The following is a 16,089-nucleotide window of genomic DNA, read 5'->3' on the forward strand; positions in this document are numbered from 1 at the left end:
CATATGCAGACATGATTCGCTGTGGATTACCAACCCAAACGGAAGCGCCCAGGAATGAAATTGTGATAGTAGCACCGGTTTCATGAATTATGTCAGCGCGAAGCGACGTGAACAAAGAGTGGGTAAGTGGGGGGGGGGGTGGAAAAAATTTCGGGGGGGGGGGGTTTGAACCCCCCCAACCCCCCCCCTGGCTACCCCCCTGTAACAGTTAATGGAGTCTGGAAGGAGAAAGCCAGGATAATGGGGCATGGTGCATGTGGTGACTGTGTACATCACCTGCCACATGTCACCACATGTGGTGACATGTGGCAGATGCATGTGACAACAGTTCTGAATGATTTTGTTGCGAAGGAGCCATGGTTGCTGCACAGATCCACCAGTTGCTGAGAGAATGCATGGAGGAGCAAACTTCTGAGCAATAATTTCCACTCAATCAATAAGAATGCCTCTTAAGGCCGCCTATGAATTTTTTCTCAATTTAGGCAGATCAATTGATTATTAAGGCAATCTCACCATATTTGCATGCCTTTAAAATGATGCGCAGTGCTGTAGTATTCTACTTTGGTACTTCAGCATCTCGTCATACGCTGTTCCTGTGTTTCATCACTGTCACTATCATGGTGCACCAGATACAATGACTTTTCTGTTGTTTGTCTTTATTCTTGTCAATTTGTTCCTGCTCTTTCCATCAACATTGTACTGATGGAAATTAGCAAGAGTGGCTGAACGGGTACATTGGTAATGTTGCATACTTGGTTAGCAGCGCGACGATCTACGTGGGAAGTAAAAGAAGTGACAGGAAAGAGCGCTGACTTACAGCAATTTTTAATGAGCACATAAACCAGGCTTAAATACCCCACCCCCCTATGACACATGTTGAGAACTTCGCTTCAAACAAACAACATGCAGATCATGTGTCATTTTAAAAATTTCACTTCTTTATGACAGAGTGACAATGAAGGAGCGTTTACACAGCGCTCTCCAGGCTTGTGAATTTCAAGCACTTCCATAATCTCTCCAGTTTGCTTGCTTTAGTGGCGACTGATAGATAGATTGTGTGCCTTCGAATATGGATCTTTGAATGATGGTCTCGGCAATGGATGCAGACATGACCAGAAACGGAGTTAAAGACATGACTGTTCTGCTCCTTGAATCGTTCATTGAGACAGCGTCCCGTTTGATCAATGTATTCGCGGCTGCAGGAAAGGGGAATCTTGTAAACACTGCCTACAGCGCACACGACAAAGCGGTTATTATGGTTGGTTCTGCAGCTATTTTTATCTTTTAGATTGCTGTTAACCTGCCTGCATAAGCGTGACAGCTTATCTGGTGCCGAAAGCACGCCGACCAACTTTTTTTGAGATTATGGGACAATGTGTGGATGTAAGGGATGACAGTGACGCTCTTTCTGAGAGTGGCAGAATCGGGGGTCGCTAGTTTTCTCCTGCTTTTGCAAGCTTCCTGATACTGACATGAGCAGACGGCCCAGGTAGCCCGACTGCTGAAGCCTCCGGGCCTGTTTTCCGAAGCTAGTTTCCATGAAGTGGTGACATGACCTTGAAAGGGCATTTTTGAAGCATAGGTTAATGATTCCTCGCTCGATGAGCTTAGAATGGGCTGTGCTAAATGGCAAGAGAGCTTTGTTAGCTCTGGGTTCATACATCCAGCACAGATGATTGTTCCTAAAAATAAATTTGAGATCTAAAAACCAAACCGAGCTTTCCGACCACATTTGAATTGTCTTACAATTGATCTTTTCTACAAATGGCTATAACAAACCATCTTCAGTTCGGAATCAAGATTTGTTGATCATTTCCCACCAATTAGACTGAAATCTGGTATTGTGGAACAATGCTAGTGATTTATCTGGTGCGGCAGATAAAAAACTTGCGTGACTTTATGACCACATGGCCAATATAATAATGCAGTGGAACCCAGATTATGTGTCCCCCGATTTTGCAACACCCCATGTTTTACAACGGATTGATGCTGTCCCGCCAAACTCCCCATAGAGACAATGCATTAAAACCCCCGATTATACAATGCGAGATTACACACGTCCCATCTCGTATGACAACTTGTGCGAAACAGTGAACAACATGGTGAACACATGAGAAATGCGCCATCCTCCGACAACTCCCTCGCAACGCAGTCCTTTTCGTTAGGAGGGGGAGAGCTCCCATGCTGAAATCTCAGACTGGTTTCCGGGTTCCCTCCCCCGTCTTTTCCCTTTCCTTGCGTTCGATACTCTCTCACCGTTCGTACTAATGAAGGTAAATTGAAAACAGCTATATCTGGCATGGAAATACAGAGAGCCTTTCATAGCTGAAAAACAAATAAGTTAATAAGTAAAAACTTGCCTAGTTCACCTCCTTCGAAGTAATGATGCTAAGCTTCCGTTTGAGTGCATGGAGACCATGAGAGTACATCTCCACAATACACAACCCAAATCAACATCACAGATTAAATCTTCCCACCTACCATTTCATACTCGGTATATGCTTTGCTGCAAAAGTTATGAAAGTAGGGCGGTCACAGAAATGTATCCTTATATACATTTCACAGTGGAGTTATCTTTGATCTGAGACACCTTCTACAACTAAAATTACAACTACAACATGTGGACATGAGGTTATGTCAAATCACGTATTTACATTTCTGCTTCCAGGCTGCGAGCACAAGAGGCGTAATGTGGCTGCTGCTCACTGGAACATGTCGCTGCGCTCATTTGGTGGTAAATAGGTTGATTTGCTATGCCTTCCTACTTATAAATGTCATATTTTGTGACATAAAACTATGAGACTTTAAAGAGGAAGCTTTAGCTCTGGAACTCCTATCCATGGGAACGAAGACATACCGTAACCACTGCACTAAATTTGTTGAGGTTTGTTGCATTTAAGAGAAAAAGTCAAAATACAGTGACTGTAGCAAGCAAACTTTTGATTTTGGCTATCACTTTTTTTAATTATTGAAAATCACAAAATAAGCAATAAAATTAGTATCAAGTTTAAAACTTTGCAATTCAGCAATAAGAATCAATATCACAATTTTGTAGATAGAGAGAGCGTACTTGGGTGGCTTCAGGTCCCGGTGCACCAGGGCCTTGGGCTTCATGCTGTGCAGGTAAGCCACCCCACGGGCACATTGCAGCATCCAGCTCAGGGCGTGTGCCAATGTGTACGGCACCTGCTTCATCGTGTGCAGCACTGCACCACAAAGAGACAAGCAGCGGTCGTTTCCAAGGCCCTGACAAAGCACTTTAAGAGACTACAGCAACACCACATCTGACAGGTAAACACACCAGTGATGGGAATGCCCTTGAACATTTTGGAGCAGCCGATGTCGCAAGAAAAATCTACTTCTGGAACACCTACTGCTATGCTTGGAGCAGGTGCTAGGTTTCCATGAAAATGCACACAGAAACACAAAATATAGTTTAGCGTTCTCTTTAGTTTACATAATCATTTCCTCGTAAGAACTAGGTGCGAAATAAGTGATTCACCGCAGCTCGCCACGACGGCGAGCACACAATATTGCAACCCTTGTGTGACTGTTGCGCATTGGCTTTTATACACGACTCACCGACCGTTCCAGCGCAATCACTGGTGCCCGCGTGCCTTCCAGAAAGTATTACACAATTTGTGTCGCACATACAATCTGATTATACACAGTTCGGCGAGAACATACACAAAAGATAGAATCAACAATAACATTTGAGTAAGTTCCAAATCATGCAGGCACGTCTTGCGCCTGATAGCTTTAAGTTATCGGGTGAAATACAGTCCTCGGAAAAAGGATAAATAAGGATAAATAAATAAATAAAAGGATAAAAAAGGATAAATAATAATAAGTATGCCAATATTCAAGTCATGGCATTCATTTCGGCGTCACCACTGCCATTAATTTCTTTTTTTTTCAACGGCTCCTTTCGGAACCACCCAAGTGATGCATCGGCACGGTTTGTGCCATGCTCTCCGACCGTAATTCCTCTATGTTAGCGCACTCTAAAGGGGCACGGCCATGCCCTCAAAACAAGAGGCTTAAATTGCCACAGCAACATAGTGACTCCTTTCCGCTTTATGTATGCTTCACTGCAAAGCATATCTGTATCGCAGCGTAGCTGACTTTAGAAAACTGGCATTATGCAACGTTTAGACCTTTATAATAATAATAATAATAATGTTTTATTTCCCATCAACACAGAAATGATGATGGAGGGGGTGGGAATAAAAGCGACAATTCGCTTGACGGAGTTCCCACTCCCATTACAAGAGGCAGCAGCAGTGGGGCATACAGTACAGAAACATTTGAGTGCACATACGTAATAATGTTGGTTCTGCAGTTGAACCAACGAAAAATAAGAAAAATAGAAAAGGAAAGAAGAAAAGATGCATTTGCTGACGCTGGCATAAAAAAAAGAGAGAAAAGAAAAAGTGCATATACGCATCTACAGGCATACATGAACGCCCATGTATATTCACAAATTTGCGCATATAAATAAACGTTTAACATATATACATACATATGTATAGACCCATATATACACAAGCATACATAGATATAAATACAGCTGTGGTAACAAAGAACATAGCTTCGCTCACAAAAAGAAAAGAAAAAGAAAAGAAAGAAGAAAAATAACCAGCAAAAAATCACCTGCATTAGGAGAAAGTGGGTAGATGAGAGTGGTTTTGGTTGCTATTTTCTTTTTACAAAAAATTGGTGTATGCCCAAATTATTGATGTCCGGAAAACTAACTTGCGCGTAGATTAATTCATTTAATATGAGGGGTAACTGGTATTGCAGCATTTGCCGTCCGTATTTAGTTCGTGCAGTCGGTAAGACCCAGTGAGCTTTGTGACGGTGTGGATACGGGGATTGGAATAAGCCTAACGACGCAAGACTAGAAAAGCTGTACCCATGGTTTCTCAACTCCGCTTTGTACCTATGCAGTAGCCTGTAGTGGTATAAACTAAATATATTAACAATATCAAATTTAACGAAGAGATCCCTTGTTGTGTATCCATAAGGTCCCTTAAAATCCACACTTATTCGCCGATTTCATTCGTAATTTAATAGAGTCAAGTCCGTTGCAACAAAATTGATGGCGCACAAGAAAAAATTTGTTGAAGTGAAAATTTCGTTGTTGTGAAATTCACAAAAATATAGCTAACTTGAATTGGCAGATCACACAAACATTTATTTCCAAAATTCAGGCACTGTCAACTGCTTTTTTTTACTTCCCAGGAGCGCCATGATACGATTTTCACATTCGGTGAGTAGTTACATGGCAACGTCGAACGCATCCAGTACACGTGCTGTGGCCAGTGGAGGCTGCAGGTCCGGCACTTCCGTCTTCATCTGACTACCCGTCGTCGCGGACACTTTTATAACATCCTCATTACTCAGTTCCTCATGGCCGATCACATCAATGTCAGCACTGAAGAAATCTTTCAGCTTCACACTGGATGGCACAATTCCGGCATCTTGAAGGTCCGTCCAGGACGCAATCGCCTCTGCCGGCGAATGCACTGCTTCATTGCAGTCGGCAGGACAGCGGAGTCGGCATCTGGGTCTCCGAGCTTGAAGCCCGTGTGTGTAAAACCGTTGGCGATGATTGGACATCCGGTTGCAGCCCATGAAGCAGCCATCATCTGCAGTGTCATGTATAAGTACAACTTTGTGTCTCGACTGGTCATCACATTCAATAGGAGACGCGGCATCACTTGGTGGTGGTAGGCACATTTCAGGCTTCTTATTACACCTTGGTCAAGTGGCTGGATTATAGTAGTGCAGCTGGGCAGAAAATACTTGAGCTCCATATTTGTGAGCTCCGCATCCAGAATATGATGGGCGGAGCAATTGTCCAATAACAAGCACACCCACCGGCCCTGCCTCCTCATGTCGCAGTCAAATACTACGACCCATTCCAATAAAATGGCCCGCGTCATCCAGGATCGGCTGTTGGCCACATATTTCATGGAAAGGCTTCACCTTTATAGCAACAGGGCCTTACACTCTTCCTGATAACTAGTGGATGACGCTTGTCGGATCCGTCCGTTTTGGCACACAGCAGCACAGTCCCGCACGGTTTACTGTGTTTGCCGCTGTGGCAATGATGACCTTTAATCTCGGAGGTTTTCGACGGCAGCAGCTCATAAGAAGGCCTGTCTCATCAGCATTGTAGATATCACACATGGCGTAGTCCTTTAGTAACGATTAAACGTTTGTTGACATCCAGACGGATGCACTGCTCGAGTCTGCCGATGCCGACTTGCCACAAAGCGTGTTGCCAACAATGTCATGGTAGGCCTTGAATCTGCTGAGCCAGCCAGTGCTTGCCTTAAAGTCATTGATTCCAAGCAGGCAAGCATAATTTAGGGCCTTTTGCTGGACAGTGGTATCTTTTTTGCCCTCGTCTCCACAAACCATGTGTACACAGCCTTGTTGAACTCTTCGTGCACCGACGGTGTCAGCTTCTTCCGCTTGGCTGATGTGCCCGATGCAAATGCTTTCTCTATTGCTTCTTTAGGATTGAGAATGGCGGAGAGCGAACTGGGAGAAATTCCAAACTTTTCCGCAACGTCACCTTTCTTCTGTCTACTTGCAACTTCGGCCAGGATGCGACCTTTATCCTCTAAGGATAAAAACTCTCGCTTGTTGCATGGTGGTGCCATGTCGAAAAGCCCGCTAAAATACAGAAAGCCTTTTCTGAGCAAACCAAACAGAGTCACACGTGGACAACAGAAACAGTGCAGTTGCACTAACACTAGCTACACACCAAAAACGCTGCAATGCAGCATGGACTGACAAGACGACTGAGCTTCAGCTTCGGATTGTTTGTGGCTGAGAAGTTTCAAGCCAACGGCAAAGGAAAGCCAGTCTCATCACCGACGAGCAAGGGTGGCCCCCATGCTGGGTCATGAGCAGCAGTTTCTGGTGGTGCCAACACGTGATTTAAACTTTGTAGATGTATTTTTTTGTGCCAAAATGATCCAAAATGTTTGAAATTGTGTTTTCTGCATGGCAAATTAAATTTTTGAGCCTGGAATTGCTTTATCAAATTTCGTTGAAGCGGAATGGCACAAGAAAAAGTGGTCGTTGTGACAAGAATGTTTATGCATTGACTCCTATGGACTGCTGACGGGGAACGAACAATTATTCGTTGTACCAGAAATTTAATTGAAGCGGCGTTTGCTGTAGCGGGGTTCGACTGGATATTGAATGTTGATGCCATCGAATTATTTCGGAATCACTGGCCTGTTCGATATAACAAAGTTCGAGGGTAATGTAGAATGCTGAAGTACTTAGCTCGGGTATAGTGAAGTGTGTGGAAACAATTGGATGCAAAGGAATTGTGCCGGTGTTATGTCTCAAAATGGCAATTGGCATTTTTTGGGTGCTTCGAGTGCTTCCTATGAAGCGACCACTTTACCAGTGCCCGCCTAAGTGATGATGGAACCTGACGCTGACTGTTGACGGGTCAACAAAGAAGCTCCCTTCGAGGTGACAGTGACCACCGTATTTTGTGGAAGCAGAAACAACCGTCAAGGCCAGGCTACTCAACTTGCTGCAAGCTGACCATCACAGAGAGCACACTAATTGATATAAGGGGCCAATGTCAAGGACTTCCGTGGAAACAGCGTCAACTTCAGTTTCTCGATTGCGCTGTCACTGCATCGTAGGTGGGTTCCAAGGTTGAACATCAGAGGCGGAGTACAGCAAGATTGTGCGACCGTGAGCAGAGAGCTGTAAACAGTGCGAGCCCTCCGACTGGCCAAGATATGACCATCAAATTCCCTTGCCTAGTTACCTAGGGAAAACGAATGCTCTAAAAGAGGACATTTTTGGTGCAGTTATGTGTGTGCTGACATGTGTGTGCTCAGACATGGAGTGTGCTCTCATATCTGGAGCTAGTTGTGTAAATATGTAAAACAAACCCGTTTCTCATTTCCTTCAACCACCTGACCTCATCTCATCTCACATAACTTTGTGGGGATTGAGGGTTGCGCCTGGCGTCATTGCGCGGGCTAACACGTGTTCTGCTGTCCCCCGGTTTTTCCCCGTCCTCCGCGTAACCGGTTCCCACGGTGGCGCTGCACACGCGGCGGTTGCGCTGAAGGCGGGGCGCTGACGTCACGAGGCGGCCGGTTTTCGGCTGCTAGCGGCGGAGCGCGCATCTGACTTCTCTCCGGGACCAGCGCACGGTACGTTCATGCTTTCCTCTCGTCCGCCGACACCTTTGTGACTAGGACTGGAGCTCGCGCACGGTGCCTTTGCCCGTGCGGGGAGCGCGTACTTTGTGCTGATCCTTTTCCCGACGCTAAGCCGACGAGCGGTGCCATTAGTGCTCGCGCGAGGTCGTACCCCGCCGAGCCGCACTTGCCGAAAGCGTAAGCCGAAGGATATTGCCTGTTCTCTCGCGAGTTGACCCATTGGTTATCGCCAGAGCAAGTAGCATAGCCGCCGGGACTTTTCCTAGCGGCGTGTCCCAGCTTGAGCCTGTGCTCTCGCCGCGACGTGCGCCTGTTATTGTATTTTCGCCCTGGTGCGGGACCCCTTTGGCTCCCCGCCGCGCGGGCGTTTGCGCAGTGCTGGTGCCGACGGTTTCAGGAAACGGTTTCCGTCAACTCAGGGCTTTACTGTGTTTTTGCGTGCGTCGCTCGGTAGCCCCTTGCGGCCTCTGAGCTCGCGCCCGAGCGGTGCTGGAGGCGACGGCTGACGCGGCCCTGTGGCTCGCTAAGCTCGAACCCGCGGCGGTTGGTCTCCTGTGAGACACCAAGAACCCACAACTTTTGGCGATAAAGATGGACGACGTCGTGGGTTCGCTTAGCCAGCTTAGTGAGACGCCCCAGTGTAGTGTGGGCCAGGTATCATCTTTTAGACACTCTGGCGGCGTAGGCCAGCGACCCATAGTGTGACGCCTGTGTCCGAAGCACAGAACCGGATCACGACACTGGATAAATCGAAGCACTTGCAAAGCCTCGTGTAGGTTTTGGGCAGTGGCAGGACTTCTGAGAACTCCCTTACACAGCTTCGCTGTTGTTTTGTTATGAATTTCTTCGGCTGGCATACATCTGCGAAGGCTTTGTTTCTTTTTCACTTTTTAACAACAAAAAAAAAAAGCTGAAACTATTGCGAAAGAGGCACGCTGATAAGAAAGACAGGAGGTGGGGGGGTAATCGTCACGCTGTGCAAACACTGAGTCAAGAGAGCTGTTGCTGTTTAAACCCCACAAGGAGTCAAGTCGTGATGATGTCACTGAACACTGGCTGGAGAGCTTCCCGCCAAGATGGGAAGTGACACTCACCATTGTACAGGGATCCTCCTTCCGCATACTCCATCACCAGGCACACCTGCAAAAGAAAGGCAGAGGTTTGACTAGCTGTTCATCGTTTCTTTAAATACTACATAGACAGAAGGGCAGCCTTTAATTCAAGTTTCTTAATGGGCCTTGTAGCTCCTTTAGTTGCCATGGCTACTGATTCTTTCCAGATCTTTAATGATTAAGTGATAAAGCTTCAGAACCTGCTGATCTTTTGGCGTCGCCAAGAAGCAACGATTACGATATCTATTACCTTTCCAATGTTTTCTGCTGCTTTCTACAAGTATGGTAGAACCTCGATGATACAATCCCATTAAGTGCGATTTCCCGGCACCAACGTTCACGATTGAGAACACAAAAAATGACCCAATTGAGTTATGCTTATTTCTGACCAGTTCATACGTTCCTGGAAAAAACGATATTTCGGCACCAACATTCAGTACATCGCCAAACTGTGATCGTATGATACGTATTTCGGCCGCCAGATCACATGTAAACAAGAAAATGGACAAGACGTGTGCGATCGAGAATCATAGCTGCCCGCCGCGTCCACTTCACCGCCATACTCGTCCGCATGTGTCACATCAAAACGATGGTGCACACCGAGTTTCTTATTTTGGTACCAGCAAATCTCCTCCCGGGTCGCCGCACGCTGCCTTCACAGCTGCCGCCACCAACCCTATTCAGATAAGCATCGTCACCTATCTGTTATACAGCGCGCGGGGCGTAGTGACGTTGGAAGCGTACTGCACGCTTTTAATAGGTGATAACCCAAACGCCAGTGGCGCACCGATGGGGGGGGGGGGGGGGGTTCGGGGGTTGTAACCCCCCCCTGAGGCCGACTTAACCCCCCCCCCTATTGTTTAACCACCCCTTTTCTTCCTTATGCATTTGAGTATTGCAACTAAGATGTAAGACGCACAATCGTCTGCACACTCGCAAGAAGCGAATTTTTTTGAGAATTTCCCGTGAGGACATCGAAATTAGTGCTGTTTAGATGGTATTGGCAAACTGTCAACCCCCCCCTGGCAGAGATCCTGGGTGCGCTACTGCCAAACGCAGCACCGTTCCCTTCCTGCACGCGATGTGAGCATCCCGTTTTGCTCCAACAGCATCCGGCTTCGCGCACCAGCTCGATTTCGCTTTGGTTTCCCGCCGCCGCCTCAAAACACTACGCAATAGCGAAACACCAATACACATCTCGGGCCGCGGGAGCCCCACCAGCAGCTCGACATGCACCTTTTTTTTTTTTTCTTCTTGTTCTTTCTGGAGATTTACGTGCCAAAACCAGTTCTGATTATGAGGCACGCCATAGTGGAGGGCTCCGGGTTAATATTGACTATCTGGAGTTCTTTAACGTGCACTACAAGGCAAGTACACGGGCGTTTTTGCATTTCGCCTCCATCGAAACGCGGCCGCCGTGGCCGGGATTCGATCCCACGACCTCGTGCTCAGCAGCGCAACGCCTTAGCTGACTGAGCCACCCCGGCGGGTTCGAGATGCACCAGCGTCTCCTGCCGTGCTGATTCGCGCAAGCTTCCCATTACGTAAATGTCAACTACAGTTGAGCCTGTCAAACTTTTCAGTTACTTCGGATCGTACGTTTTCCCAGTTAGTACGTTATTTTCTTGAATTTTTTTCCAGAACGTATGAACAAGGTTCTACTGTATACAACTTTTTCCCTAGATGCCTTCTAAAGTTTGATAAACTTTCACTGTGCATGAGCAACGCATGAAATGTGTACCCTTTTTTTTTCTTCATGTTTTAGCCTTAGGCAAAGTCCTAAACAAACTTGAGGTAACAGATGTCATCGGAGGCCCTTCTGAAACCGATTTGAAAGTCGGAACAAAGCGTCTTTTTGCCATGCCGTGTGTTTACACTGCGCAAATAATTTCGGAGGTCAATGTATTGTGTTATCACTTCGGAGATGGCACATTGTAGAGCTAACTACAAGCAACGGATCTGTACCGGCAAAACACTTTGTTCAAATGCTGCTTTCCCCAGCTTAAAAAATCTAGGGATTTCTGTTGAATTTTGAAGCAATTACTGTACTACTTATTTATTCCTGACCCATGGCAACAGTGGCTCTGCGACAACTTTTCTCCAAGATTGAGAACAGACTGGAGCAAGTGTGACAGCATTTAATAAACGTACTAGCGCAGAAATTTTAATGTGAACAGCATTCTTCACGGTCAGACCAGTTTTCCTTTCCGGTTATCTAACTATCTAACCGAAAGCGTCTTTGACTCCAACTTGGGTGATTGGGTACATGGCACCCTTCGTAATACTTAACATATAAAACATATCACAACCAGCTACATGCCCATGATAGGATACACTGCTAATAAGCGTACAAAAAGTAGCACATAGAACAAGCCCCCATTCAGTGTACACTAAATTCAACTTCACCTCTAAATAATGTTCTTTACATGCATGGATAGTCATCGTAGCTAAGTTCGCCCCAAATTTTTTTGAAGGGACCTAATTTAATAACAGAGTTATCAAGAGCGCAATGTTTACTTTTCGCCATCCCTCGACACAATGCTTCCTCTTGGCTGAGGCAGCAGCAATAGCAATGCCCATTGCTCCTTTTTTTTTTTTAAACTTTCATCGTTCTGCAGTGTGCTTATGGCAACCATTCAAGATCGGCACCTGACAAAAGTGCTGGAGAGCGACGAACAAGTGGTGAGAGGACAGGCTAATGTGTTGTAGTGGACCGGTTGGTCCTGTGACACGCTGCACTCAATGCTGGACATCCCAGTGCAGAGTCACCACTGCCCCTCGACCTTTTCACTCACCGGTGTTCGCACCCTCGCCCCGTACAGCTTGACTATGTTGGGATGGTCCACTCGCGACAGCTGCCGCACCTGCGCAATGAGAAGAGAGCATGCAGTGGAGATCAATGAGTAAACAACTACATAAACAAATACTGAATAAATGAATAAACGCCGTTTCAGCGCTGTAGTTGAAATGTGGTGCAGAAGGAGTAAAGACACGCCATTTTTTATTTAACGTTTTTCAACGTTATTAAAGGTTTAAGTACACATAACCATTGGAGCATAACTGGCACCTAAATAGTTTACACTCTCAAAAAGGTTTGCACCCTTTGGTGCTCATCTTGTCCCACAACAATATTCGTCATCTGCCTCGCTTGCGTTTCCGTTCTTGAAAACTGTGCGCTCGCTACATTCCTGTCGAGAATACTCTGTCATGCCGATAAAGTACGTGCCATTTATGACCTGGAAGTGCCAGGCAGGCAGCATTAAAGAAAGGAAATGCGGGCAAGACAGACGACGATTATTGTTGTGGGACAACATAAGCCCCAAAGAGTGCAAACTGTTTAACAGCGGAGCTGTTTAAGCAGAGCGTTTGTCCGTAACATGCAAACAGAAATTGTGGGCTGATCCTGGCGGTAGTGCAGAAAGGGTCCAAGAGCAATGGCTCATACCCCTGTGAACTAGCAAAGGTGTTTAAGCCTAGCCCAAATACGTGGCCAATACCTTGCAATAGCCAATTGATAGCCAACCAATAGCTAATCGATAATTGATCAATAATGAATAAATTCAGGAAAATGCTGGGGATGACTTGGTAGTGCTTAGCCTAGCCCAAATACATGGCCAATACCTTGCGATAGCCATTCAATAGCTAATCAATAATTGACAATTAATCAATAAATTCCAGAAAATGCTGGGGATGACTTGGTAATGCTTAGCCTAGCCCAAATACATAGCCAATACCTTGCGATAGCCAATCAATAGCTAATAATAATTGACAATTAATCAATAAATTCCAGAAAATGCTGGGGATGACTTGGTAGTGCTAGGTGCCGATCAGCTCCGCTGTTTCTTTAACCTTCCGCCACTAGTGCAAGCTACGCTAATTTTTTAAAGAGTATATAGTACTGTGATACTTCAGTCAAAGAAAAGTTTACCGCCTTTGGGGTGTACCGTGTCAACAAACAATTATTATCATCTGTCTGGCTTGTGTTTCCTTTCTTGAAAACTCAGCACTGGCTACTGTCCTGTCAAGAATGGTATAGTTAAGGCAGAAAGTTTGGCTAGTTGGTAACAATTGGAAGTTTGGCGGGGTCCCGTGTTCTTCCTTTAGTCTCTGTCTTGCTACTAGTAATCATGTCTTATTACGCAAGAATGGTATGTCACGCTAATAAGATGCTTGAGTGTTTGTGACCTGGAAGTACCGGGTGCTCATCATTAAAGAAAGGCATGCAAGGAATGCAAGAGAGAGAAATAATAACTTTATTGATTGTCCAGGATATGCAAGAGAGATGAAGAACAATGTTTGGGGACAGTATATGCCCCATAGGGAGCAATCTTCTTTTTTTTTTTTAGAGTAATGTTCCTGCACAGCTTTCGGTATCCATGAGGTGGATGCGCGTTATGACGACATGATACACCACTTGCTTCGTACATGCGAGCGCAGCCGGAAGAAATGTGTGCACTGCCCTTCTTTATCATCATCATACCTACCCTTATTGCTACATAATTTCAGAAAGTTTTGCTCTGTGCCGTCACATCACAAAGTCAATGATGCAAGGTTTGGAATTTTAAAAAACAACGTTAGTCTAATATTAAGGGGACACTAAAGGCAATTATTAGGTCAATGTGGACTATAAAATGCAACTCACGAAACCTCACAGTGCTTGTTTCGTGCCAAGAAATGACTTAGTTTGAGAGACTGAAAACTAACCCTTTCGTCCACCTGCAATGTTGTCAATGAGTTATTTTTTTAAATAATCGAATAGAAGTGGGCAAGCAGCATTTTCTTCCCGCTTATAATGCAATGCAATGTTATTTTTATTATTAGTGGTCGAATACTGGTGACAATTACAATGAGGCATTACGGAGTCATTGGACTAGCACTAGAATGCCCCAGTAAAGTCTGAAATCATGTCCTACATTTACCTAAATTTATCGCTTACCACCTTCGACGTTTTTAAGTTATCTATCACTTCGGCTTAAATTAATAGTTTCCTTTAATTTGTCTTATCTTACCTTCATGCTTTCCAAGTCTCATCCTCTGACATCAAGAAGCACGTGGTACAGTTCTGATATTTCGAACACGTGTGTATGTACTCTTAAAGACCCGATTTGGGCAGTGAAGGAGACAAGGACCCGGTACATCTGGGCAGGCCCAAAACAGGTTGTAGACTCTCTGCTGTTAGTCGTATCCCTGCCAATCAGTTCTCCTTATTGCATCAGTTTATCATGAGCCATTGAAAAATGAATTGAAAATGATTGTGAAGCCCATTTAAAACCTGCAGGCTGCACGTGCACCTCCACCGTATGATAAACATCACCTGTCAGAAATGACGAATAAGGCAGTTCAATCATTCGCAGCACATACAAACACACAACCTCTGTTCTTAAGTAATATAATAGATGGCTGAAGCAGTGCTGAAGACAAAAAATAATACTGAAAGAAGGTGCACGATGATGAAATTGTGAACTTTTCCATCAGGATTGATGATGGATGCCAGCACATTGGCAGAAACTTGTCAGTCACGCATACCTCGACGAGGAATGCGCGTTTCTCGTGGTCCGAGGCAATGGACTTGACGGCCACATCCTGGTCTCGCCAGCGACCCTTGCGCACAAGCCCAAAGGTCCCTTTGCCCACCACCTGCAGAGGGCAGCAGTGGAGATAGCGGTTATCACACTTGCTAACGCCTCAAGTTTGTTGTCGTGATTTTACCCTTAGGGTAATCCGATAACGCTAGGTACAATACGTACTACACGGACGCAACTGCATATGCAGAGGCGACCGTGTTATCTGCCAGCAACAAATAACTGCGTCAGCCACGGCGGGCTCGCCAACCTCGGCCGAAATGTTAGCAGTGGCGATCGCCCTCGCTCACAGCGGAGCGTTCGGAAAGGGACTCGGTCGTGGTCACTGACTCCCGGCAGACATGTTGCATGTTTCTAAAGGGGCATGTGACTACGGCTAGCCTCGCGATAATCCCCAAATCGTTCAACCACCACCTTCTCTGGTGCCCGGGACACGCGAGGGTACAGGGGAACAAACAGGCTAACGCGTTAGCTCGAGGGTCTACTAACCGAGCGATGGCGTCCTCTTCAAACCCCAACCCCTCACACTATCCCTCACAAAATCCCATCAATTTAAATGTCAAAGACATCCTTGCTCATCAACGCAGAGTCCGCAGAAAATACCTGCCGCTTCACCCACAACTTATCAGAGAAGAGGCCGCCGATTGGCGCAAAATACAGACCGGGGTATTCCCCCATGTATCCCACTCGCTATAGGGCTAAGTGTCCTTGGTGTGGTGGCATACCCACCCTAGTACATATAACCTGGGAGTGCACTAACCATCCTCATAGGCCAACTAACAATATCACAATGGAGCAGTGGGAGGCACAGCTCGCCCGTGCCGACTTGGCAGGACAGTAAGTCCTTAATTAGCCAGGTTAGGCAGGCGGCAGAGGCCAATGGGGCCCTGGACTGAGGGGTTCCAACCACCACTCCTTAAAATGTTTTCCTGTGAAATAAAATTTATATATATATATATATATACCCTTAGGGGCCCTTTACAGGACATTACAGGAGTGGTGCACATATTAATAGAAAAGACAGATCATAAACTGAAGTAATTAACACAGCAGCAGCCATTTTACAAAAGCAGATAATCAGGTAGAGAGAGAGTACAACATAAAACAAAATTTCAATAACTGTTATCCCCTCATGGTATGCCACCTCGCAGGCGCTTCGTGCACTCGGCTTGTTCTCCTTAT

At 45.8% G+C, this 16,089-nt stretch overlaps 1 protein-coding gene across 1 annotated transcript in view; it reads right to left on the bottom strand.

Moving 5' to 3' along the window:
* LOC119461765 (mitogen-activated protein kinase kinase kinase 7) overlaps window positions 1-16,089 on the bottom strand; it is a 72,757-nt gene that overhangs the window by 50,534 nt on the left and 6,134 nt on the right. Inside the window, exons 2-5 of the mRNA XM_037723144.2 lie at window positions 14,852-14,962; window positions 12,121-12,189; window positions 9,308-9,353; window positions 3,071-3,206 (exon numbers count right to left, since the gene is read on the bottom strand). Of these exons, the coding sequence (XP_037579072.1) occupies window positions 3,071-3,206; window positions 9,308-9,353; window positions 12,121-12,189; window positions 14,852-14,962 (362 nt within the window). The remainder of the gene's footprint in view (window positions 1-3,070; window positions 3,207-9,307; window positions 9,354-12,120; window positions 12,190-14,851; window positions 14,963-16,089) is intronic.

This window comes from Dermacentor silvarum, chromosome 8 (assembly GCF_013339745.2).
Source record: "Dermacentor silvarum isolate Dsil-2018 chromosome 8, BIME_Dsil_1.4, whole genome shotgun sequence".
Lineage (NCBI taxonomy): Eukaryota > Metazoa > Arthropoda > Arachnida > Ixodida > Ixodidae > Dermacentor > Dermacentor silvarum.